Source organism: Schistocerca gregaria, chromosome 6, assembly GCF_023897955.1.
Source record: "Schistocerca gregaria isolate iqSchGreg1 chromosome 6, iqSchGreg1.2, whole genome shotgun sequence".
Classification (NCBI taxonomy): domain Eukaryota; kingdom Metazoa; phylum Arthropoda; class Insecta; order Orthoptera; family Acrididae; genus Schistocerca; species Schistocerca gregaria.
The window spans coordinates 366,843,159-366,869,054 of NC_064925.1; the positions used below are offsets into that span (position 1 = coordinate 366,843,159).

At 45.9% G+C, this 25,896-nt stretch overlaps 1 protein-coding gene across 1 annotated transcript in view; it reads right to left on the reverse strand.

The window, feature by feature from the left end:
* Positions 1 to 25,896, reverse strand: part of LOC126278039 (meteorin-like protein) — a 244,449-nt gene that overhangs the window by 15,093 nt on the left and 203,460 nt on the right. The window contains exon 2 of the mRNA XM_049977794.1: positions 619 to 1,031. Coding sequence (XP_049833751.1) covers positions 619 to 1,031 — 413 coding nt within the window. The remainder of the gene's footprint in view (positions 1 to 618; positions 1,032 to 25,896) is intronic.

Below are 25,896 nucleotides of genomic sequence, written 5' to 3' on the forward strand. Positions count from 1 at the left end.
GGTCAACATGGGAGCCAACGTCTTCTCACCGTCCACGTACAGCTTCTGGCTGAGCCCATCCTCCACTGCACCGAACGGATGGAACTCTGAAGGTGAGAGGTCTTCGCCATAGGGTGGATAAGGAAGATCAGTAAAATGAAGTTTTGAGTTCCTCTCGGTCTAGCAGACTCTTTTTTGCGACGAATTCACTGAAGTCATTTCTCCAGATCTCTCACCAATTGAAGACGTCTGGTCAATGGTGGCTGACGCACTGGCTCGTCACAATACGCCAGCCACTACTCTTGATGGACTGTGGTATCGTGTTGAAGCTGCATGGGCAGCTGTACCTGTGCACATTATCCGAGCTCTGTTTGACTCAATGCCCAGGCGTATCTAGGCCGTTATTACGGCCAGAGGTGGTTGTTCTCGGTACTGATTTGTCAGGATCTATGCACCCAAATTGCGTGTAAATGTTATCACATGTCAGTTGTAGTATAATATATTTGTCGAATGAATACCCGTTTATCACCTGCATCTCTTCTTGGTGTAGCAATTTGTATGGGGAGTAGTGTATGTTGTACGTTTTTCCCTCATTCGTTGCTTCATGTCAGTTAGGAGAGTGGTAGCTGCGGGACTGACCTTCGAAGGGGTCGTAGGCGGCGGCGCCGCGCGGCAGCGGCTGCAGGTCGTAGACGAAGGCGGCGGCGGCGCGCGGGGGCGGCGCGCCCGGGGGCGGCGGGTCGGCCTCGACGTAGAGCGCGGCGCGGCCCCCGCGGCTGTTGAAGCAGCGCGCGGCGCGCGTCTCTCCGGGCACGAGCAGCGGCGCCAGCGCGCGCTCGCCCTCCAGGAAGACGCGCGCGCCCGCCAGCTGCCGGCTCTGGTTGCGCCCGTCGTCCGGCTGCGCCCTGATGCAGCCGCGGAACTCCCGGCCGCCGCCGAGCCGCAGCACGACGCGCAGCGCGCCCCGGGGGTAGGACCAGCGCACCGCGCCCTCGCGGCACCGCAGGTACACCGGCGTCACCAGCCGGGAGCCGCCGCTGCCCGACAGCCCGCTGCGAACAGCACACACGCAGCCTGTCACTACTCGGTGTGTAGTAAGGCTGCTGATAAAATATCCGTATACTGATCTATCTACCGGGTTATCAAAAAGTCAGTATACATTTGAAAACTTAATAAACTACGGAATAATGTAGATAGAGAGGTACAAACTGACACACTTCCTTGGAATGAAATGGGGCTTTATTTGAAAAAAAAGCTAGACGCGTGAAAGATCTCTTGCGCGCGTCGTGTGGTGATGATCGTGTGCTCAGCTGCCACTTTCGTCATGCTTGGCCTCCCAGGTCCCCAGACCTCATTCCGTGCGATTATTGGCTTTGAGGTTACCTGAAGTCGCAAGTGTATCGTGATCGACCGACATCTCTAGGGATGCTGAAAGACAACTTCCGACGCCAATGCCTCACCATAACTCAGGACATGCTTTACAGTTTGTGGTGTGCATACTGTGAGACCTTCTGTACACACACCATCAGATTATTTGACTTGTCGCTCAGACGAAGTAGGCGAGTGTCAGCAATATGTCTCATGGGCCTCTCGTGGTGTGTTTATCTTCTGCCGTTAGGTCAGACGATAGAAATGCCACTTGCACGGTTAGAGTAGCAGATTGACGGTGACCAACTTTATACAGAACTTGATTAATTGTCACACACATTTATTAAAATAATAAAAACGATAGACTTTACATCACTTCATTCTGGATACTGTTTACAATTGACAATCTGAAGTTCCTTTGGTCTTGGTATGTTAATCTTATTCTCACATATCTCTGATACTTGACAAAAGTGTCTATACATTTATCTTAATGGCTATGTACAGGAATATGATAATCTTATTAGGCGCAGACTGAAACTTGACTATAGACTAATGCAGACTGGTACAGACTGTTGCAGACAAATGCAGTCTGACTAATCAGAGGTCTGTACACTCGTTATAATACCTCGCGCATTCCGGTATCACTGCGCGAGTGTTCTACGGTAACAACAATCTCATTGGCTGCGTTACATATTAATACACGCATCGGCGGAAGCAGAATTTGGTCCGTCTCTAAGGCAGCGCCATCTCGTAGTGCGGAGACGGACAAGTGCTGCGGCTGCGCTGTTGTGCTTAGCGGGGCGCACTCAAGTGGCAAAGTTGTCTACGCGCTGGCTACGCAAAACTATGTACACAACACAGTGCTGTTCACAACATTATTCCTCGACTACAGCTGTTGTTGAGGAATGATGGTGGACATATTGAGCATTTCCTGTAAAGAACATAATCTTTGCTTTGTCTTACTTTGTTATGCTAATTATTGCTGTTCTTATCACATGAAGCCCCATCTGTCGGACATTTTCTGAAGTTTTGTACTTTTTTAGTTCTATTAAAACCCCATGTCATCCCAAGCATGTGTGTCAATTTGTACCTGTCTATCAACATTATTCCTTGATTTATTCAGTTTTCAAATTTATACTGACTTATTGATCACCCGGTATATATCGATTTAACTATATGTAGGTTTATATTTATACCGATGTATCGATATTTTTTCGAAGAAGTATCGGCGTATATTGGCAAAATTTTTCCCCGGTACATCGATATCGAAATAGCAGTATTGAGTGGCAATTTTTTTATTTTAGATAACATCTCTTTCACAATTTTTCCGTAAATATTTGGAATTGTATTAGAGCATAATTTTACTTTCGTTGTGTGGTCTTACTGCTTCTTGAGCTTTTATCCAAAGTCTGTCTCTCTGACTGTGTGAAGCTAGTATAGGTGGCATGAAGAAGTAGTCCGGCTACACTGTGGCGGGTGGGGGGGGGGGGGGGGGGGGTGAGGTGACCGTGTGAATGCAGTATGAAGATTTCCAATGTGAAGGAATAGCAGCACACCTGTTACGTTGAAAAACAGTTTTTAAGGCAGCTAGTGTAATCTCTCTTCACACTGGCATTCTTCAAAAGCAGTTTCTGGAACTCATGAACAAAAGTCTACATGGCGAGATGGGTATTTACGGTGGGCGGAGGGAGTGAGGGGAAATACTGACGAAATCGGTGCTCAACGCTACCAACAGAAACTGGGACATTTAACTGCACCACGCACGTTTGACACTACACAGCTGCAAGGTCACTGGCGCTTCCAGAAATGAAGAAACAGGGAAGTCAACATGAATTGTTCTGGACAAGTCCGGTATCTGACGAAACCGAACGACGGAACCGTCGCACAGCTTTTATATATATTCATAAATGGCTCAAGCACTATGGGACTTAACATCTGAGGTCATAAGTCGCCTAGAATTTAGAACTACTTAAACCTAACCACCCTAAGGACATCACACACATCCATGCCCGAGGAAGGATTCGAACCTGCGATCGTAGCAACAGCGCGGTTCCGGTCTGAAGCGTCTAGCACCGCTCGGTCACGGCGGTCGGACATCTTTTGTTATGCCACTTACAGGCAGTTGCCGTGGTTAGCAAAGTGGTTACCGCCAAGTGTGAACGAACATCGCTTTCGTTTGATTCCTTGCTCTGAGGTGGATAAGTAGGCTGCTAGCTTGTTTATGTACAGAATATCTGATGATAAATCAATACTTAAATATACAGCTCTAAAGTCGGCAGTATATTTACAATGTGCAGGTGTTATCTTTATAGGCCGGTACGTCGATACCCGCACGCTTCTTTCGATATATCCAGGGCAGATAACGATATTCCTTCAAATATCGATATATTGGATTCCCTATGTTTATAAATATATCAACGGTCCTAATGTGTAGGACACTACTATGACTATAACAAACATGCACTAGAAGAAACAATTCCCACTCAGATTCAGGAATATCGAATTTGAAAATTTTACGCGTGCTTATACACTGTGTGCTCGCTTGTATGCGAGGGGTCTGCAGCCCAGCGACAAGCAACTACTTTCATAAGCGCGCGATCGAAGGATCGAATCTCACTCCCGATACACCCTCTTCTTTTCACCCCCACGTAACTCTAACAACACACATGCGTGGTACGATACTAAATTGTGTGATAACTGAGGCCCGTTTGTGGCTGTAAACCAAATTCGCTTTGCAATAGAGATACCGGTACTCAAAAACCATGAACATGCAAAAGTTCGGCGTTCATCCCAAGTGCTGCATGCTGCGATAGTTATTGTTTTACTATTTTCTATGATCAGTATCATCCTGATTCGTGCAGTGCTCTATAGGCTGAACAGTATACTTGTAATAATATAAACAAAATAATCATGCTGATTTAATCGAAAGTTCTTGTGTATCCTTTTATTGTTTCCGATCTCGTTACGAAAACTTCCTCTCCTTTTTTCAGCATAAATATTATAAAAATAATAAATCAGTCATTTAATATTGATAATGTCCATATAAGTAATAGACTGTCAGAATTACGTGGGAATGAAAAGAAAATGCCAGAAGGGGTATTCCATCTACAGACCTCGTGCTCTTCGTACTAGATGCTAACCCGCTAGGATACAAACTGCTTGACACTTGCGACCATATAAAGAATAAAAGCACGCGTAAAATCTTCAAATTCTATTTTCTTGAAAACGGTTGAGATTTGCGTCTTCCCGTTTACGTTTAGAAGTCCAAGTCATCTTGCCCTATGAATCAGATCAGTAAGAGGAAGTTCGTACGATTCCCTTGTTATAACGGAACATCCGTCTGACAGGCAGTTATAGTTCACGTTTGTTCCGGCAGAGGCTTTGAAAATTGCTCTATGCTTCTAGCCAACTAGAAGAATCTCATTTGATATTTAGTCGTGGTGCAGTAGTGGTCACATGTTTCGTTGTGCCGATTTACCCAAGAAAACCTGCTTCCATTCCAGGCCACCACCGCCACAAAGGCAGATGTTCCATTTATTCAGATGTTCCAATATTCACCCGTCTCACAGACTGATGTTCCTGGATTCGCACTATTGCACTTTATAGGCGGATAATCCAATTTATTTTTTAATTTATTTTCAACGGCATTTTGAGTTACCTGACTACGCTACAATGTAAATTTATATTTTAGTGAGTTTGCTTAGGAAAAATTTGGAGGAAAGTACTTCGTTCATAAATCCGCAACTGCCAAATAACTTATTTTTAAAGGAATTATGAAGATGATGGGGCCGATGTTTTCTTTAGTAACTCTGCAGTTGACTCCTGACGAAAACGATCTGTCAATGGTAGAACACGACAGAGGTTCAGAAATACCCGAAAATGAATTGTATCGGAATATTTTGTATGACGCGAATATAACTCTTACTACCAAAGTCAGTCAGCACCACCCATCTGAAAATGTGAGCAATGTCAATTCTGATGATCATGTGCCAGATACGATAAGCACGAAATGTCGCCCTCCAGCCTGCAGTAGTGACCGAGCGGTTCTAGGCACTACAGTCTGGAACCGCACGACCGCTACGGTCGCAGGTTCGAATCCTGGCTTGGGCATGGATGTGTGTGGTGTCCTTAGGTTAGTTAGGTTTAAGTAGTTCTAAGTTCTAGGGCACTGATGACCTTAGAAGTTAAGTTCCATAGTGCTCAGAGCCATTTGAACCATTTGGCCCTCCAGATTCGCCACATGTTCGAAATTCCTCTGTTAGTTTCTCTCAGGACTACCGAAGTGACTCTGTTCGTTATTTTAGTATAGCTAAGTTATTGTACAGGACTAATAATACGTTGTTTGAGACTGATGGATTTTCTTTCTGAAATTAAATAAAAAATTAAAATCTTCGAATATCAACACGTCATTCATTTCAAACACAACTCACACCCTTACCCTGAATCCAGTAGGTCATAAAAAATTGTAATTAGTCATAAGTGAGTCCATCACACATTTTCAACAGAAACTCATATACATAACAGAAATTGACAAATGCGAAGTACTGTCAGAAAATGAGGTCAGGACTAGCCCAGGGACAAAGTGGACAGAGAAAAGAGAGAGAACACACACACACACACACACACACACACACACACACACACACACACACTAGCTTTACATGATCCACTAATGTCCGATGGCACCTAATAATAATAAACTGTTTTTATGTTTAAAGCCAATTTTTTGAAACATTTATAGTAACCATCGATGCTGAATGCACGAAGTGGCGACAACTATAGCTCTGCTTTGATTTGTTATCCAGAAGAAACGTCTATGGTCGTTTACTCGTTTATATGTTTGCAATTAGCTGATTGTCATTTAGAGCTGTGCTTTCACGTCCCACCTATCACCCTCTTCTCATTACAAGTACGTTTTAATTCTTTTGATGTCCAGCAGTTCAGATGGGACTGTCCTAATGACATTGTCACATTCGTATGTTATGACATGATACGTGAATAGGTGCAACGTTTGTTAGAATTACGTTATACCATCTCTTCTGTAAATGATTGTCCTCTATGCATATTTGATTATTTCACACATTTTTGCTGTACAGAGATCCTGTGATGATGGCAATTAATCGGTAGCGACGACAAAGGAAATACCGACAGCTGCGTGTCATGCTTTCCATACAGCTGAAATTTCATCATTCTCTCACTGAAGCAGGTACGCCGACAGAAGTATGTCAGCTGGCGTTCATCCAGCAAATCTGTAAAAGCAGTTACGGGAGTATTGTTTCTTTAACGACGATTCATAGGTTAAAAAAACTTTTGATAAGTGTAACAGAGGACAAGTATGGGTGAGCGCTAGAGGTCATTAAGTGCAATGCTGTCGTTGTTTGTCTAAGGAATCCACAGGGTGCGGCTCTGGAATGGGATTCTGCGACCCGTAGTGGACAGAGGGCAGAGACGTTCCACAGAGAGGTGTGGTGGCTGGTGTGTGTCTGAGAGGACAGGAGGCTCCAAGTCTGTTTGAAGACGCGTCGCCGCCGTATGTCCGCGGCTGTTTGCTCAGAGTTTGAGAATGCGTCTGCTGCGACTCCGCCTTCATCCTCTCACCAGAAGGCACACCACCGTCGACTGTCTCACGGAACGTCTGTGAGGATGTAGTCACTCAGTCTCTCTCTCTAGCAAGCGACTTTCCTCGATCCGGGCATTGTGAATGGGCGTTTTAGCTGCGCAGTGGTGTGACCAATTACATCATCACAATTTTCCTGGCGAAGCTCTAGGACGAAAACTTAATTCTACTTGCGCCACAACAGGGTTATCGGACGTCTATTCGCTCAACATCGAATGTACACTAAGGCTAGGGCCAGAGGGACACCGAAAATGGTCAGTGAACACCACTGGCAAAGATCGGCCAACAAGTTCGTCACAGTCAGGCCGATCTTCTCCGCCAGGGATTTTTTTTCTTTTTGTTTGGGTTGGGGGGGGGGGGGGGGGAGGCGGTGTTTGGGTGCCACAACACTTCTTTGCTTAGAGATGAGTCGGATATTGCGACTTGTGATAGTAAGACGACGCTGAATTCCTGTAGATGAGCTATATCTGTTTCGAGAAGAACGTGGCCAATGCAATATGCCCCTTCCTCAGTTACTGATACAACCACACAAGTTTTACGAATATATGATATGAAGAGAGACACGTTGAATAAGATACTCGAGATGAGTCGTGGTCATATTAAAAAGTAAGATTACAAACACTGTGGACGACTTCAAATAAACGCAACAGAGCCGACTATGGCAACCTGCAGTCACTGTCGCTTAGCATGTGTGTGAAAAAGATACATAAATTTCAAAAGAAGGTACTGTGAACACGTAAGGCACTGAAAAGTCGAAACGAGCACAGTACATTTGCCAACCATACGAAAAAACAGAATCACCACCCTATTGGCATCTAAACATCAGTATGCATGTTACAACAGTTCTTAGACAGTTACCACAACCCAAGACGGAAGGAAGGAAGGAAGACTGAGTTTAACGTTCCGTAGACACCAACGCATTAGAGGCGGAGCACAAGCTCGGATTGTGTGACGGATGCGAGAAGGAAATCGGCCATGCGCTTTCAAAAGAACCATCCTGGCGTTTGCCTGGGGCTATTTAGGGAAATCACGGAAAACATAAATCTGGATGTCCGTGCGGAGGTTTGAACCGTCGTCCTCCAGATGGCGAGTCCACTGCGAAAACCACTGTGCTGCCTCGCTTAGACAAGCCAAAAACGATTCACTACAGTTACTTAAAGCGTCAAAAATTAGTATACGCCACCTTTCTCACTTGAACATGCAATTTTCTGAGATTATAATCTAAGCTCAAAGTGTGCTGGGGTACGCCTTCGCCAACACACCTGCCGGCGCTAAGAAACACTGTATAGTAGGCCCAGAACTAGGCGCACCTATGAAAAGAGAAGACCAAGACGCGCCCCTAGGCTATGCGCCGTAACGCCCCCTGGGCAGTGTCCATATAGGCCACCGCCGCCGACGACCAGTCTCAATGTCTATCTTAGTACCCCACAGTACGTAGCATCGGGACTCAGTTCGCGTTTTTCCTCAAACACGTCGCACTGTGCTCTCATCTTCCACAGTGATATTCGCCGCCTCGCACCTTAGCCAGATGTGAGAGAACGTTAGTCATTGTATTTAGTTGTGATATGGACACGGACAAGATTCAAGAATTAGCACATGTAATTCCATTGCTGTTACCCACAGAGCTTCACCTCGGATCTCATCGAAGTTAAGTATTTAGTTGGTTATTGTTAATAAAGTTTATTTTAACAACGTGTGCATTTTGTGTTGTAGTGAGAGGAAAAAGACCACCCACCTATCATACCACCGTCTCCTCATCCAGCCAGGAACCACAGAACATTACAGGAGGGCACATCCTAAGATTTTCGATGCAGATTTTGCTTGGGTTGCAGATGACACGCTGCATAAAGTAGACATGAGTGTCAGATGGCTTGACAGCAACAAATCATACAGAGTTTAATAGAAGGCATCGAACGCTGAATTAATTGTTACTAAATATTTAAGCTGTTCTAAAGTTGTCATTCCCAGTAATGTACCATACATTGCGAGACCAATCCCCGTTATATTTTTCATCCTCACAATGCCATGAACTCTTCTTTCTAGTACTAAAACTTAAAACATTTCCCACAAACCATGTTTTGTATGTGGGAACGTTTGTGGTATCACCGCCAGACACCACACTTGCTAGGTGGTAGCCTTTAAATCGGCCGCGGGCCGTTATTATACGTCGGACCCGCGTGTCGGCACTATCAGTGATTGCAGACCGAGCGCCGCCACACGGCAGGTCTAGTCTAGACAGACTCCCTAGCACTCGCTCCAGTTGTACAGCCGACTTTGCTAGCGATGGTTCACTGACAACAGACGCTCTCATTTGCAGAGACGACAGTTTAGCATAGCCTTCAGCTACGTCATTTGCTAAGACCTAGCAAGGCGCCATATTCAGTTACTATTGATATTGATATTGTGAATCATGTACCGTCAAGAGCGACGTTCATCATTAATCGATTTAAATTAAGTATCTAACTAGGTACTACCGCTTTCTCAATAATAATTCCTTGTCATGTTCCAGACCTCACGTCAGTAAAGTTCTTCCCTCCTCACGCCAGCCTTCGTGAGCTAAAGTTAGTCCATTTCGGCCTCCTCTAGTAACACGGTGTTGGCTCTTCTGTCAACGCAACAACCTTGTCCGAGAAAAACTGAATTATTACGTCGAACGTAGTCAGTAGTTTATGCCCGATATATCTGTTATCTGTTACACCGCAACTGCGCACGTATGGTCGTACTGGTTTTGAGAGATAGGTCGTCTTCGGCTGACGTCTGTCGTCGGCGAAACACCCTGACTTCGGTGCGCATATCATCTAGCGGGAAGGGCGGGAACTAACATTGTTAAGCGGGGGTAAAACTAAGATACACTGCATTCAATGCTGTATCAAACTTTTCTGTGAGGTACTCATTCTTTTCATAATTAAAGATTACTTTTGCATAACTAATGCATGTTGAAAGGTTTGACAAAACTGCGAGCAGTTACTTTTTTATGGTAATTTATCTGGCGTTTACCTGTTTAGGCCGGTTTTTCCACCTTCAAACAAATTAAGCGACAGTGACAACTTAGTTGTTAGTTGGCGACGCCACGGAATGTGAAAGCAAAAAAGCTAGCTGGAGAGTCTTGGGCTCCGCGGAAATGTCACCACATTCCACACCCCAGCAAATGCCCCTCCATTCTACTGTCACAAACTCTTAGTCTTCACCTGTGGCGGGATATCCTCAGAAGATCAGCGGCTCCGATCAGGTGTGTGGTGATTGATGGATTTGCTCGACCCGCTGCTTACGGAGCAAGAAGACGCGTGGCCTACCTTAGTGCAGACCAAGATGCTCTGCCGTTAAAAGGAATACTGGCGGCGAGGAGGTCGTTGCTGGAGTAAGAACTGTCGTAAAAGTGCCGGTGTGGCGCACGGCGAATCATCTTCCGCGAAACGGCGATCGGGCAAGAAGCGCCACGGCGGGCCCTCCGCTTAACAGCTGACGCATTCTAGCGCCGGCTCCTGAAGACTCCGGGTGAAGAACAGGACAAGAGGCGGCGCGGCAAATCACCACGCAGTCGGCTTCGCTACAAAGGGGGGCACCGCTGCAAGTAGCGACGGTAATCCACCGTGTCTGGCCGTCTAACTACCAGCGCAGTGTTCTGCCGCCTGCTATGCCTAACCGGCAGTTACGGGATGCACATACAGGTCGTGACCGAACTACGGAAATATCGTAAACGCATTACCATGGACAATACGGAATAGAAAAAACGTTGGCATTCAAAACAGCTTTCAGTCAACTCGGAATGGACAAAGGCAGGCCGCGTATGATTTTCAGGTAAGTTCACACAACGATGTCAGTAGCAGTAATGCACTCTTCTCTCCAAAGTCGACCACAATGTCTCAATAATATTGAGATCTGGTGGCTGGCGTGAGCCGTGGAGAAGCGACAGCTCATCGTGGCTCTCACAAAACCAGTCCTGGACTAGGCGAGTTATGTGAAATTGGGCCCTGACGTATTCGAACGCCGCCTCGCCATTGGGGGACAAACTTTTGCTACGAAATGGACCTTATCAGTCACAATGGTCACAGAATCATCGGGAATAATGCAACCTTACAGAGTAACCTTGGAGCCCATGGTATACCACGATATGGCTGCGCAAGTCGTCACAGAAAGCGCGCCATGTATCACTCTTGATCTGTACATTTCGGCAGAAGTTGGACACAGTCTGGAAAGAGACTCATCTGCCCGAATGACTTCCTTCCATCGCTCCTAAGTCCAGGTTTTATGGCTCGGGCATAAGGATTTCCTTTTATGGGCATTTGCAGCACTGACGTGTGCTTTTGGAATTCCTGCTCGCTGTGCAATTCCCAGCTTATTGGTTGTCCTTCGTGTTGAAAATGGTTCAAATGGCTCTGAGCACTATGGGACTTGACATCTGAGATCATCAGTCCTCTTGAACTTAGAACTACTTAAACATAACTAACCCAAGGACATCACACACATCCATGCCCGAGGCAGGATTCGAAACTGCGACCGTAGCGGTCGCGCTGTTCCAAACTGAAGCGGCTAGAACCGCTCGGCCACTTCGGCTGGCTGTCCTCCGTCTTGTCTTGGATGTTGGTAAGGTTCGCGAGTGTGGCATTCAGTTCTGCGCAGACTTTTGCAGCTGTCGCCGTCTTAGGTTTGGTCACAATCCTCTTCAGTGGAAAAACTGTCAAGGGAGGAAAAACTGTCAAGGGAGGAAAAACTGTCTAGCAAACATGGGCTCTAAAATGCATAACGGAGCAGCTGTGAGCACTTGTTCAATAGAGGAGAGGTTTCACACTACCGAAGATGAACAAGTGCTCATAGCTTTTAAGGTATGCCTTTTACCGTCCATGTACACTGTACATTTTTTCTTGTCTCAGTCGGCACTACGACCTCTGATAGTTGCATACCGTAAGTTCTTGGCAACTACAGTACTGGTGCACGTATTCCACTGTCAGAGGTATCAGAATTATTTTCGCTCTTAACTTTCAGCTCCTTTCTTTCCAAGACTGGGACCCTTACCTCAAATTTATACATTTTTCCTTGAAAATTCGCAACATCAACACGCAATCACTCCGTATATAAATACATCTGCAGGTGCCTCCACTTATAACTTTGACGCTCTGTAGCGTCGTTGGCTGAGGTTTCCAGACATTGGTTCCTATGTAAAACGTAACTAGCACGCGCCCTCTACAACCTCTGTATGAGTGTTACACCCTGTATACGTCATCAGCGAGTTCAGTCACTTGCTGATGTGGAATCTTCGAGTGAGCATGCCACTATACGTACAGGCAATAGGGACCCCTGGCAGACGGTGCCCAGCTGTGGAATGTAGAGGACGCAGCCGGGCAGGCCCAGAAAGGAAGAGGAGTCTAGCGTGGCGGGGTGGGGTCCCGTCTCCCGTCCTGTGCTGGTCCGTGTCCCTCGTTAGGAGACACTGGCGTCCGCCGCTAATGAGGAGATACGGCGCTGGCAGCGGCGGCCTCCTCAAAGGGCGAGGCTGATGACCCCGGCTGGCCGGCGCAGGGCGGCTGCCTGAGTCGGCGACAAGGCGGCGGTCGGGCAGCAAGTGCAGGGGTAGAGGGATTCGTGCCTCACGCAGAGATCCGAGACGTCACAGTTCCTCGAAGCGGGATCTACGTCTACTCTGAAGTGCTTGGTGGAGAGTACTTCCCACTGTATCGCATAGGGCTGTGGTCGTCAAACTGCGGTCGACAGCTCTCGGCTCTTTATTATAACATGCTTCTAGGAACCAATAGAAGAATCCAAAAACGTCAAGTAAAGCTAAGAGCACATGGGGGTACCCAGCGAGGGGCGGGGGGCGGGGGCAGAAGATATTCGCAGTTTTTCACTAGTTTACCGTTTTATTTAATAAGAAATGCTGCATGCTTTCTCGGATTGTACAAGTGCATTCTTGTATTTAAAATGTTTATTAAAAGCAGTTTTTCACTGGTTTATTGTTTTATTTAGTAAGAAGTACTGTGTGTTGTCTCGAGTCCTTGTTTCCTTAGACTAGTATAACCTGCCCCCCCCCCCTCCCCCCTAGTTCAGATCCTGGGTACGCTCTTGTAAGAGCATCTTAACACTTACAACGGAACATTCTGCTGACAGGTTGATTGGTTTACGTTTGTTCATTCAGAGACGCCGAAAATAGTCATATGACTCCAGCCCTTTACGGGAGACTCATTTCGTTTCTAGTCGTAGTGCAGAGAAGTTCACACTTCACAAGCGTCTTCGTGCCGATTTACGCAATAGAACGAGCTGCCTTCTTACACCCACACCGCCTGACAGATAAGAACAAGTATTTACCCGCCTCACACACTTTACGCTCCTGAACTCACGCTATAACGGGAAAAAAAGAGAGAGAGTGACAGAGAGTGTGTTCAAGTGGCTCTGAGCACTATGGGACTTAACATCAGAGGTCATCAAACCCCTAGACTTATAACTACTTAAGACTAACCAACCTAAGGACATCACACACATACATGCCCGGGGCAGGATTCGAACCTGCGACCGTAGCAGTCGCGCGGTTCCGGACTGAGCGCCTAGAACCGCGAGACCACCGCGGCCGGCGAAAATAGTTGATTAATCCATGTAACCTTCCATTAATTTTACTCTCCACACATTGAAAGTTGCACTGCAATAAGGATGATTGAATTTGTTCACTAGCAACTGGTTGGGCACACCTTTAATGGGTGATAGTGCCAAAATTAAAAGCTTTGTAGATGGAGCACTGCGCTGCTTCTCTTGCATTAGCCGCCTAAGCTACTGCTGTCGTGCCGCTCTGCACCGCGTCTAGCAAAATGTTCCTGACGGCGCGCTGGAACTCACGTCCCGCCAGTGAATCACACAATGCTGTTCTCGTCTAGGGGAAACCGTGGCACCCACCGACTACCTACACACCATAAAAATAAATTCAAACCTTCCCGAGTAGGATGGCCAATGCCAGGAAGGGAGGCCGCCCGCCGGAGGCGGAGGTGAGATGGCCGTGCGCGTGCCGTGGCGGGCGCTGATGAGGGAAGGGCCGATCCTAATGAGGCGATCGTGCCCGCCCCGGGTGTCGTTCAGTCCCGTTCCGTCCGGAGCTAATAGAGCACGGAGAATGGGCTGGCCGCGGGGGTGGGGGTCACCGCCGGACAACAGCGAGACCGGTTCCCGAGGGAGGGGCCAGAACAAAGCGGGAGGCCGCCCACGCCACGCCACGCCACGGCTGCGGCATGGCGTCGCCCCACAAGGAAGCGCGCGCCTCTGCTCTGCTCTGGTCCAGTACAGGCCATGCAGCCTGTACGCCATTCTGAAGGTACTGCAGCAGCTTACAGTCTCCCGCACACGGGACGAGTTTGCTAACGTTGACGTGCGGTCTCCGTGTGACGTCACTTCCAGCTGCTGCTCGTTGAGATGCCCCCAAGTGAAACACAAAGTAAGTTCTGAGATATTTCGGCAACGTGGTGCGTACAGTGGAACCAATGGGAAGCAAGAACGCCCCCTACGTCACACGCACGAAGCAAGACCCCACACAGTATTTATCCTGTTCAGCGAGTGTTTTATTTTATACGTTCAGCCGTCAGCACACGGACCGCCCTTTTGATCGTCAACGGTCTTTTTGCCGACTTCAACGCACTGCTGAACGCCAAGCAACGATGCGACCTGTGCGAACGGTACGAGGCCCCAACGTGGTATACGCGATCTCAACAGCAATTGGCTGTGTCTGTTTAAACCACACTGTTCACGAAATGGACGGCGTAAAATTTCTGTATTGGCTCTATTAAAACGTACATTTCCTTCCTGCTGCATATGCTACTTAGGTTGTTCTCTCTGCAGTCTACATAAACAAAAACACCAATATCAGTGAACACATTATAAGACAGAAAGGAAAGGACATCGCTTTTATAAAAATTCCATTACTAATAATACGACCAGACTTTACAATAGTTCTCCACGTGAGGTGAAAATTATTTCATCATTCTAACTTTTTAGTAAAACGCCAATGGCATTCTTACTTGATCGCTCTTCCTATTCACTATCAGAATCCACACAGCATATGAAACAAAAAACTTAAAACGAGAAAGGGCAATATATCCTACTGCAAATAGTAAAAGTTGTACTGTACAAAAAAAAAAATGGCTCTGACCACTATGGGACTTAACTTCTGAGGTCATCAGTCCCCTAGAACTTGGAACTACTTAAACCTAACTAGCCTAAGGACATCACACACACCCATGACCGAGGCAGGATTTGAAACTGCAACCGGAGCGGTCGCGCGGTTCCAGACTGTAGCGCCTATAACCGCTCGGCCATCCCGACCGGCTGCACTGTACATTAAGGCAATCTAACAAACTCACTGCTGAACAAGACCGCACTTATATTTACGTAACATCGAATATTATAATATATACTTATATAAAACTAACAAGGAAGTATGAAAATCTATTAATAACGTGGACGGTAGTAAAAAATAAAGAAAATTAAAAAAATAAAAATAAAAATCCTAAACTGACCACCAGTCCTATCTGGTTACAATCCCAAACTAATGCGCACTATAGAAGTATCAGTCGAAAGAGGGTGCATTACACATTTCGAGCACTCTTCTACTGAATTTCAGTCTAGCGTCTGCCTTTCCACAAATTAAGCGTTGCACGATCGCTCCACATTAAATTGCTCCACGCGCATACACCGAGATTTTAGTGTCTATGATTGTATCCAGTGACTGTTCAGCTTTCATGTAGTCAAAGAATGAGCGTTTCCGCCTATTTGTGTGGAATAGGTTTTTTATTTTTTTGTAGTCTTGAGGGTCAAGCATCAATTCTTGCACCAAGTGTATCATATTCAGGTCCTCCTCATTCCGCTGCAATTTTCTAGCCTTGTGACATCTCCATACTAAACGTCATCGTTCGCGAGTAGCGTCATAGAGCTTGCTGATCCATGATGTTTTACAATTTCTATTACGAGCTTTTAAGGGTTCCTGTTTTGAAAATGTCGATATGGTTCCTACTATAACACCACGGCTGGCTACGTGCCCCATTCCTATAGCAGGAGTGAGCTCGGCCAGTAGAGATGAACTTCCGACATTAGTTGATGTCGGCATACAAGTCCCTCTGTTCCAGTGCCGCGCAGCAGACTTTCAAATTCAGAACTCGGCACAATCGATACATCGTTCAGGTCATGGACACACTCATGACGTGGTTGGCTCTTGATTTACACGCAAGCAAGAAAGGCGCACGCGCAAGTAGTCAATTTTGACCAGAACGTCGCTCGTGCAAAATGTGTTTTGTATTTCTGACAGCGATCTCTGCTAATGACACCCAGCAGAACAATGCCTCGTTTAGCCTTTACAAACTCGACACGGCAGCACGGAACGCAACGCAATGCGACTGATACGATAAATTTCACCGCGTCAGCAGCGGTGGGTACTGAACGCCCTGCGGGCTGCCTACACACGCAGGCGAGTTCACTACTCCGCTCTGTTGAGCCCACGATGTCTGGCTGCAGAACTACGGCACTGAAGGCAGTCGCCATATCACTTTCCCAGCACTTCCGGTGTGACCGTGGGCGTATCAGCAAGGTTTCCGGCACTAGACAACGTACCAAGAGGTACACACTAACACCTTAGCTCCAACTCGCGTACCCTGATTCCCGTGTAACACATTGCCGTTTATGTAAACGTTTCCCGTTTGAACTGAGGTACACTGAGATGCCTATAGATCCGCGATGTTTAACTGATCCGCCGCCGTACCTTACTTCACAGATTCCAACGATGGTGAGCTCTTGGTCCCGCCTGAGGCTAAAAATTTGTGGGTTTTTGAGCTGGTGCCCTATAAAGTGGCGCTTGATCTGCGAAGCGAATGTAGGAGAATGTACGCTGCAGTTCAGCATTGTATGGAAGGGAATCATGCACTGTGTGAAAAACAAAGAAGAGATTCTGTTTTTACATTTACCATGTGTGTATCATAGAGAACACAAGTTTTCACTTTTAGATCTGTACGTAAGCGTGGAATAAAAGCCACTTTCAACTTAAACTTACCAAGCAAAACAAGAAAAAACTCAAATTAGCATTATCTGTAAGGGATTAAAGTTTTAAAATAGATTCCTGGACGAGATGAAAAAGGTTGTTCAAACGCATTTTCTTTTTTAAAAAAGGCAGCCAAAACACTCTTCATAAACAACGTCGGAGTATACAACACAATTAAAGATTACCTAAAGGACTCAAAAGTTGCGGCTAATAATGAACGGGGTAACTATGAAACCCTGTAGGATTACAATAATATGTCACAGTGTAATGATCATACGAGAAAATTATGTGCCAAGATCTATACTTCATGACAGTAACCTCTTCTCATTCTTCTGAGCTCAAGACCCCTCATCAAAGGGGGATGTTGAATCAGTTCTTCAGACGGACTAAAGCAAAGAAGGCGGAGACGCAAATGAGACATAGTTGAATGTTTTCCGAACAAACTGGAGTTAATGTAAGAGGCATAGCAGCATGTTCGTGGTCCAGGATTCGCCACCGGGTGTGTCTAGTGTGCGCAGTGATGAAGTGCAAAACTATTGTCATAAAACAAATAACCTGGAGCAAATTGTGCATAAATAAAAGGACATGGGACCAATTGAATGAGGCAGTGCAGTTGCCAAGACACTGAAGTCTTATTCTGGAGGATAAGTTTGTTCTGTCCGGCTATTCCGATTTCAGATGCGGTGCTACAAAAGGATATTGTAAATTCTGAGTCTCTGCAGAACTGGGGAGAAAGGAAATATGGGGAAAACAGTGATAACGAGAAGGGAGAGGGTGATAGAACAAGTGATAAGAGGGGGAAGAACTTCCGTGGTACTAGGGGCACCAGCAGAGGGAAGTCAGGTATTCGAATGCACGCAGTAAACAACAAATAAATACGCAGTGTGGAAGTGCTACACCAACATGATGAGAGATTAGCATATCAGGAGAAATAATTACGTGCCGCAACGAACTATTAACACGACTGACTAACAGAAAAATAAAAAAAAGACCTGCTTGCATCTGTCCACTAGGAGATATTCAGTTCAGTCACAAAAACTGGCCCGGAATACCGTAAGCTCGTATTTTGTTCACTAGGCAGCGGTGCGGAACTGTATCGAAAGAGAACCGGAAATCGAGCAACGCAGTGTCGCAGTCTACCTGCCTCCCACAGCTCGTGGATGAACACAATAAACCTAGCTGCACGGGACTGCTCGAGTAACTTATGAAGCGGAAATTTTGGGTGTCTAACAAGGTTTTTTAATACGCCTGTGTAAAAAGCGTTAAATAATTGGACAGTGACGTCGGCAACGTAGACTTCTACTTTTTTGCACCCGTCCAGCGGCTCTTATAGATGACGGGAGTGATCTGTGTCGCTTTGCAGTCAACTGGGACGCTTCGTTACTGCAGTGACGTATGACACACAGCTGACAGCTAAGCAGAATGAAAACTATTAAGTTCCAGGTTACGATAACATATGAACATTGTACAGTGTTACTGATTTCATGCCGTATTTCATTCGAGCATTAAGCTACGGGAAGATGAGAGGCTGTACGTGCCATAATCTATTTTACCTTCGCCTCATGATTCCTTCGGGGGATATACGATGTCTATGAAGTCTTCCTGTCATTTCAGATCATAACTTGCAAAATGTTAGAGACAGAATATCGTGGACTGTTCTGAAACGTTTAGCAGCTCTCAAAGTTTTTCCCTCCTTTGTCCTTTCTTGCAGATTTGACTCCGAGTGCTTACAAATGGCGACAGGCGAGAAGAAGGCGCAGTGTCTCATGTGGTATGCAAAATCCAAATCTGTGACAACATTACAACGGAATTATCGACGCCAGTCTGGGAATACACCACCGGCAGAAACAAGCATAAGAAGGCGGTTCGCCAACTTTTACAAGGCAGTCATTGTCAAAGACCGCCTTCGGAGTGGCTGTCCCTCTACTTTAAGGGCGTATTGACAGAACAAGCTGGTTTTTAACGCAACCGCCAGAGGTTAGTTCGCTGTGCACAAGGTGAAAGCAGGAAGCATGATCAGCTATAAAAGTGTTAAGCTTTTACGCCTTTGCGTACGAAGTGCAAATGTTCCAAGCATTGTCGCAAAACGATCGTCCTCTGCTGTACGGATTCGCGTATTCCATGCTGGCCTCCGTAGATGCTGACAAAGACTACCTGAAAGAGTGCCGGTTTTCAGACGAAGAAACGTTCCACATTTCTGCACACGCGAATCGCCTCAACATCAGGATCTGGGGCTTCGAAAACCAGCGCAACACCGTTAACAGGTCCATGATAACCAGTAGTGTCATGTTTGGTGTGGCCTAATGCACGATAGAGCGATAGGTTACTTTTTTTCTTCCAACAGAAAATCAAAACGTGAAGTGTTTACCTGTACATAAAATGGCTCTAAGCACTATGGGACTTAACATCAGAGATCATCAGTCCCCTAGACATACAACTACTTAAACCTAACTAACCTAAGGACAGCACACACATCCATGCCGAATGGTAGGATTCGAACCCGTACGTACATGGTGACAATTATTAAACTGTACGAAATAAAATCGTAATAATTTCTGAACGGTTTCGTTAGGGCGCTCAAACTGTACCGTTGTTTGCGGATCATGATGGGAATTACTATGATTTGGTTTAGTGACGAAGCCCACTTTCATTTGTAAAGGTTCAACAATAAGCAAAACTGGCGCATTTCGGGGACTGAGAATCCGCATTTCACGACTGAGAAGTGTCTCCACCCTCAAGTGGTAACTGTGTGGTGTGCAAGTCCTGCCACGGAATAATCGGTGCGATGTTGCCTGATGACACTGACTACCGAACGGTAGGTGAAGGTTTTGGAAGACTATTTCATCCCCATTATACAAAGTCACCTTGATTTCAACAAGCTGTGGTTCATGCAAGACGGAGCTCGACCCCATCGAAGCCGGAGAGTGATGTCCTGGAGGAGCATTCTGGGGACCGCAGTCTGGCTCTCGGGTACCCACAGACCACTGGCATGGGCCTCGATTGCTCGCCATATTATCCGTATCTGTACACATGCGACTCTTTTTTGTGAGGCTTTATTAAAGACAAGGTGTATAGCAATGACCCCAAAACCATTTCTGAGCTGAAAACAGCCATTCAGGAGGTCATCGACAGCATCCATGTTCCGAAACTTCAGCGGGTCATGCAGAATTTCGCAGTTAGACCGCGCCATAACGTCGCAAATGATGGCAGGCATGTCAAACAAGTCTTAGCCTAAATCCGAATATATGTAGTGCCGTTTACATGTCGAATAAAGTGTGTGCACGCTGTAGTTTATGAAAATGCACGTAAATTAATTACACAGTTCAATAACTACATCGCAGTAATGAGAATATATGGTCCGACTTTCGATATGACCGACAAAACAGTACGGTAACTAGGTAAAAATTACTCTAACAGTCCACGTGTGTACTGCCGCTCCATAGTGTCCAAGGGGCAAAATATTTCGTCCATCAAACATGTCGCCATCATCAGGTGCGCTGACGAACTAAGCTCCTGAGGGCGGGCGGCCGATTTAAATACCCTCCCCCCGGCGCGCCGGCGGTCGCGAAGACGTGGGCGTCGGAATATGTCGTAGCGTCGGTGTGCTTGCTACGTCCGCCCTGCTCGCCAGTTCGCACTTCTTGCTGAGAGTCTTCTTCATTACATTCAGGAGCTCAGTTTGTAAGTGCACCTGACGATCGTTACATGTCTGATCGCCGAAATATTGTGCCCGTTGGACACTATGGGCCGGCAGTACACCCGTGGACTGTTCGAGCAACAATACGCCTGGAGAAACTGAAGAATAACACATAAATTGCTTTAAAAACCTCGACACTTAATAGTATGGTGTTCTTACTCCTTGTCATATGCACTATCTTGGAATATCCACATTTAAAGACAGCTGTCATAACACGAAACCGAAGTTTTGTACAAGTCTTCCACTGTTTCGTTACAATTTTTTTTCACAGTTTTTCCTTGGACTCTTGCACCGCTGAGGGAGCGACGCGAAGAAGCGTCTGTACTGAGGCGGCATGCTTGTGTGTTGTGGGCGGTGGCCGCGCATGCGCAGAGAGGGCGCTTTGTGTTGTGAGGAGCTGCAGCTATGCCTGTAAGGACAGGGGAGGGAGCGCTGACGCGGCAGTTATGACGTCTCGCCTGGGTCTGCGCTCGCCGCTTTGTCTGCAAGGGTTGTCGGGTTTTCCTCTGCACCTCGATGCCTCTGCCGACGAATTCTCAAAACAGCAAGAACTGAAACCTATTTCGAATACTTTTATATCGCTATTGCGGTTACGCTATTGACGCTAGGTCACTGCAAACAGTAACAACACCTGGGAGTAAATTTCCGGAGCAACGCAACGTGAAGCAAACACATCAAACTAAATTCATTCGTCCGTAGTTCCTCTAATTACTTACAGTACTATGGGCACGACTACGCAACTACTAATAATGGACACTACTGGCCATTAGAATTGCTACACCACAAAGGTGGGTTCAGGAGGGTAATACGGAACGCCATGCTGGCTTCCAACGGCCTCGTATCACTAGCAGTCGAGATGACAGGCATCTTATCCGCATGGCTGTAACGGATAGTGCAGCCACGTTTCGATCCCTGAGTCAACAGATGGGGACGTTTGCAAGACAACAACCATCTGCACGAACAGTTCGACGACGTTTGCAGCAGCATGGACTATCAGCTCGGAGACTATGGCTGCGGTTACCCTTGACGCTGCATCACAGACAGGAGCGCCTGCGATGGTGTACTCAACGACGAACCTGGGTGCACGAATGGCAAAACGTCATTTTTTCGGATGAATCCAGGTTCTGTTTACAGCATCATGACTGTCGCATCCGTGTTTGGCGACATCGCGGTGAATGCACATTGGAAGCGTGTATTCGTCATCGCCATACTGGCGTATCACCCAGCGTGATGGTACACGGTGTCATTGGTTACACGTCTCTGCTACCTCTAGTTCGCAATGACGGCACTTTGAACAATGGACGTTACATTTCAGATGTGTTACGACCCGTGGCTTTACCCTTCATTCGATCCCTGCGAAACCCTACATTTCATCAGCATAATGCACGACCGCATGTTGCAGGTCCTGTGCGGGCCTTTCTGGATACAGAAAATGTTCGACTGGTGCCCTGGCCAGCACTTTATCCAGATTTCTCACCAATTGAGAACGTCTGGTCAATGGTGGCCGAGCAACTGGCTCGTCACAATACGCCAGTCACTGCTCTCGATGAACTGTGGTATCGTGTTGAAGCTGCATGGGCAGCTGTACCTGTACACCCCATCCAAGCTCTGTTTGACTCAATGCCCAGGCGTATGAAGGCCGTTATTGCGGCCAGAAGTGGTTGTTCTGGGTACTGATTTCTCAGGCTGTATGCACCCAAATTGCGTGAAAAAGTAATCACATGCCAGTTCTAGTGTAATATATCTGCTCAATGAATACCTGTTTATCATCTGCATTTCTTCTTGGTATAGAAATTTTAATGGCCAGTAGTGTACATTAATTCACTTGGTTTTATTGGATAGGGCCGGGCAAACGATACTCGCGTTCGGAAGGACCCAGAATTTCCGAAAAGGTGTCTAATTTCCGACACGCTGCAGCGTTCTATGCATCCTCGAGAACCGCCACCTGTCTAGATGGTGGTGCCTGGCACCTGCTGGAACAATTACCTGACAAATGACTCTCGCATAACTCAAGTGCCAGCGATGTATCAGAAATTACGAACTAAGACACGATCGAATTACAGACATTGGCTGCGAGCGGGTGTAGATTGAAATTAATGGGGAAAGTTGATAATTTATGCCGGATCGGGATTCGAACCCGGTCTCCTGTTTATTAGACAAATGCTCTGACTGCCAAGCCATCCAGACACAGTAGTCATCGCAACTGCCCGGATTAGCCTAGCACGCCTCCTGTCAGATTCAAATCCCCAACTTATCCACACAATACTAATGTAGTGCCCCTTCCCATTATCCTCATTACCTGCGGCATTCCGCCGATTCCCCTAAGAGTGCGAGCATGGTGCGCAACCACACTGAAGGGATAATTTACCGTCTTGGCCTCATATATATAATTACGAACTAGTGGCCAACAAGCTATGGCTTTGTTTTGAAGTGAAATCAGAGGCGAATCCTGAAGACGAGCGGCGGAGTAAGGGTGTGTGGTTGTAATGTTGAAGCCCACCCTTTCCCCAGGACTACATCTGATGATTCTTCTTTATCTGTTTGCAACATAGCTTTCAGACTTAACAGACTCGAAAATTTTCTCGCTGTTGACGTCTATATTATAATAAATTAAGAAAACACATTCGCTTACCCTGGAGGATTTATTGATGGAACGGTGACAGAAAATTTCTGTGAGCTGAAGCACTCACTACCTCCCCCCCCCCCCCCCCCCCTCCACCCACACACACACGCAAAAATCCTGGATTCGACTGCGTGGAACACAGGAGTGTATTTAACAATTTGGCTACAAGAGTTCTCATATTTGTGCACATGGATACATACCCATTCACTATGATTTTTAAGTAAAGGAAACAGGCAATAAGGGCGAAAATATTGTCTTCCAAAAATTATTACTTGACTCAACCCTGTCAACACTTTACTCGTTCCTGAGAGACAGTAATCATTCACCAAACTTGTTCCAAACAAATATTTCAATCCCTGCTCACATATTGAAGTAACAAGTAGAAACGTTAGGATCTTTAATCAGTTCGAAAACAAGACAGGAACATTCAGGTGAAACAAGGAAGAAAAGTGATGAAGAATTAAATGCCTAACAAATGAAGTAAATTGCGATTAAACGACTAATTGCTGTAGTGAGAATAACTTACAGCGGCAAGCACCGTCTTTGAGAGAGTACCATCCAACTCGCCACTAAATTGCGGGTAGATCGAAAGATCGAGCAGAAACAGATATCCCTCCAGATCACTGATGTTTTAACCTAATAAAACCAGACGCGTATGGTGAAACAGATATGCATTTTAAAAGTGGTGCAGATAGATCCAAAATATTTCAAGCGTACCAACTTCCCCTTTCTATCTAATCTTTTTAATGATTGTTTATGGCATTCGAATATGATGTAAATGGAAGGATCAGCAACTGGTACTGACTACACTGCTCTTGTCTTCTGTCTTAGTTGGCGGTTAAATGTATCAGAGGCTAATTTCGATGCAACGACCATTTTAAAATCATCGCCTTCAGTGAAGACTCCAAACTCCGTGTTTAAAAGAAGGTTGGAAAAGTAGCTTTGTGTTCAGAATTGGTCGCCAAGAAATTTGAGTTTCAACACACAGTTACGGCAGAAAATAAAAACAGAGAAAAAAAACTCGTACGTGTTTCACCTTTCTCATAATATACCCGGCCGCGGTGGTCTCGCGGTTCTAGGCGCGCAGTCCGGAACCGTGCGACTGCTACGGTCGCAGGTTCGAATCCTGCCTCGGGCATGGATGTGTGTGATGTCCTTAGGTTAGCTAGGTTTAAGTAGTTCTAAGTTCTATGGGACTAATGACCACAGCAGTGGACCCATAGTGCTCAGAGCCATTTGAACCATCATAATATACCATCGATTTATTTATTCTCCTCTCGCTCCCTATGGGACGATTGAATTAAGGAAAAGAAACACGACGAATGCTTCTATTGCGCAATAGTATCACGCCTTATGCCGTTCGCTTTATCCGTCAATTAATGTGGCTATCTTGTTAGGATCATCCAAGTTCCGTATAATATCTCATGACGATTCGCAAAGGAATATTTTATGTCTCATAAAATGAAATGTCTGTCAGCGTTGCAAGATTTACGTTTGTGCGTTTATTTATTTCCGACCCAGGCTTTCATTTCAACAGGACTTTCGGGGCACTGACTGAGGTGAACTCCAGATGAAACACCTTGTATTTTTTTCCTCCGCAGTCGACATCGATTTCTTTTCATTTTCATCAGCGATACGGCTGTCCACGTGGGCCATTAACTTCTTTAGGGAAATATACAAAGACTTTTTATTCCAGTCCAGCTCGTTTCAACAGAAAAAAAGCGGATTCTTCCACAGATGAAGTTCAGTTTACGTTATTCCCGTCGACGGTTGTGATTTAAAACGCGGAGGGCCGTTCCGCGAAACCGGAATACTTTCATCTCCTTTTTCCCTCCGTCGTTAATATGACGGCTGAAGCAACTTTAATTGATGTGTGACAGTATATTTTATGAGGTCGCTACAAAGCAAACATGAAGTAAGTATTATAGCGGCAGAGTCGGGCTGTTTTCATCAGCATTTTTCCTGTTTTTCAGAAGGAAAAACAAATTCAGTGCACAAATTGGAAAGAGAATCAATAAACATTCAAAAGCTTTTTTCCCCTTGAGTTTAAAGTACCGCATCTCTTTGTTGTGTGCTTATTAAGACATTACTATCAAATTAAAAGCTTTCATGGCCCGAAAAGATCATTTTTATACTCAGAGCGCCGTAATATTTTCGCATTTAACTTTAATGAGTGCAGAAACAAACGCTTGATTATTCTCTCCTTGTAAAAAGAGATACCTAGAATTACTGCGCTGTCTGGAAGTTATAGTTGTGTGTTCCACGTTCCTAATTTTAGAATTACCACGGACACACACTGCGCTACAAGAACTGAGCTCTAAATATGTACTTTATATTTTAGTTTAGGAGATATTCAGTGGGGCAGAACAGAAGCAACATAAAATTGAAGCAGTGGTTGAAAAAGGAGTAAGACACTGTTGCAGCCTACCTCGAATTTCATTCGCTCTGTACGTGGAGCGGAGGCAAAGGAAACCTAGGAGACATTTGGAAAGAGAATTCAAGTTCAGGAACAAGAGGTAAAAAGTTTTGCGTTCGCCGTGGATATCGTAATATTGTCGGTGACGGCAAAGGACTTAAAAGTGCTTGAATGGAATGGGATAATGGCTCAAAAA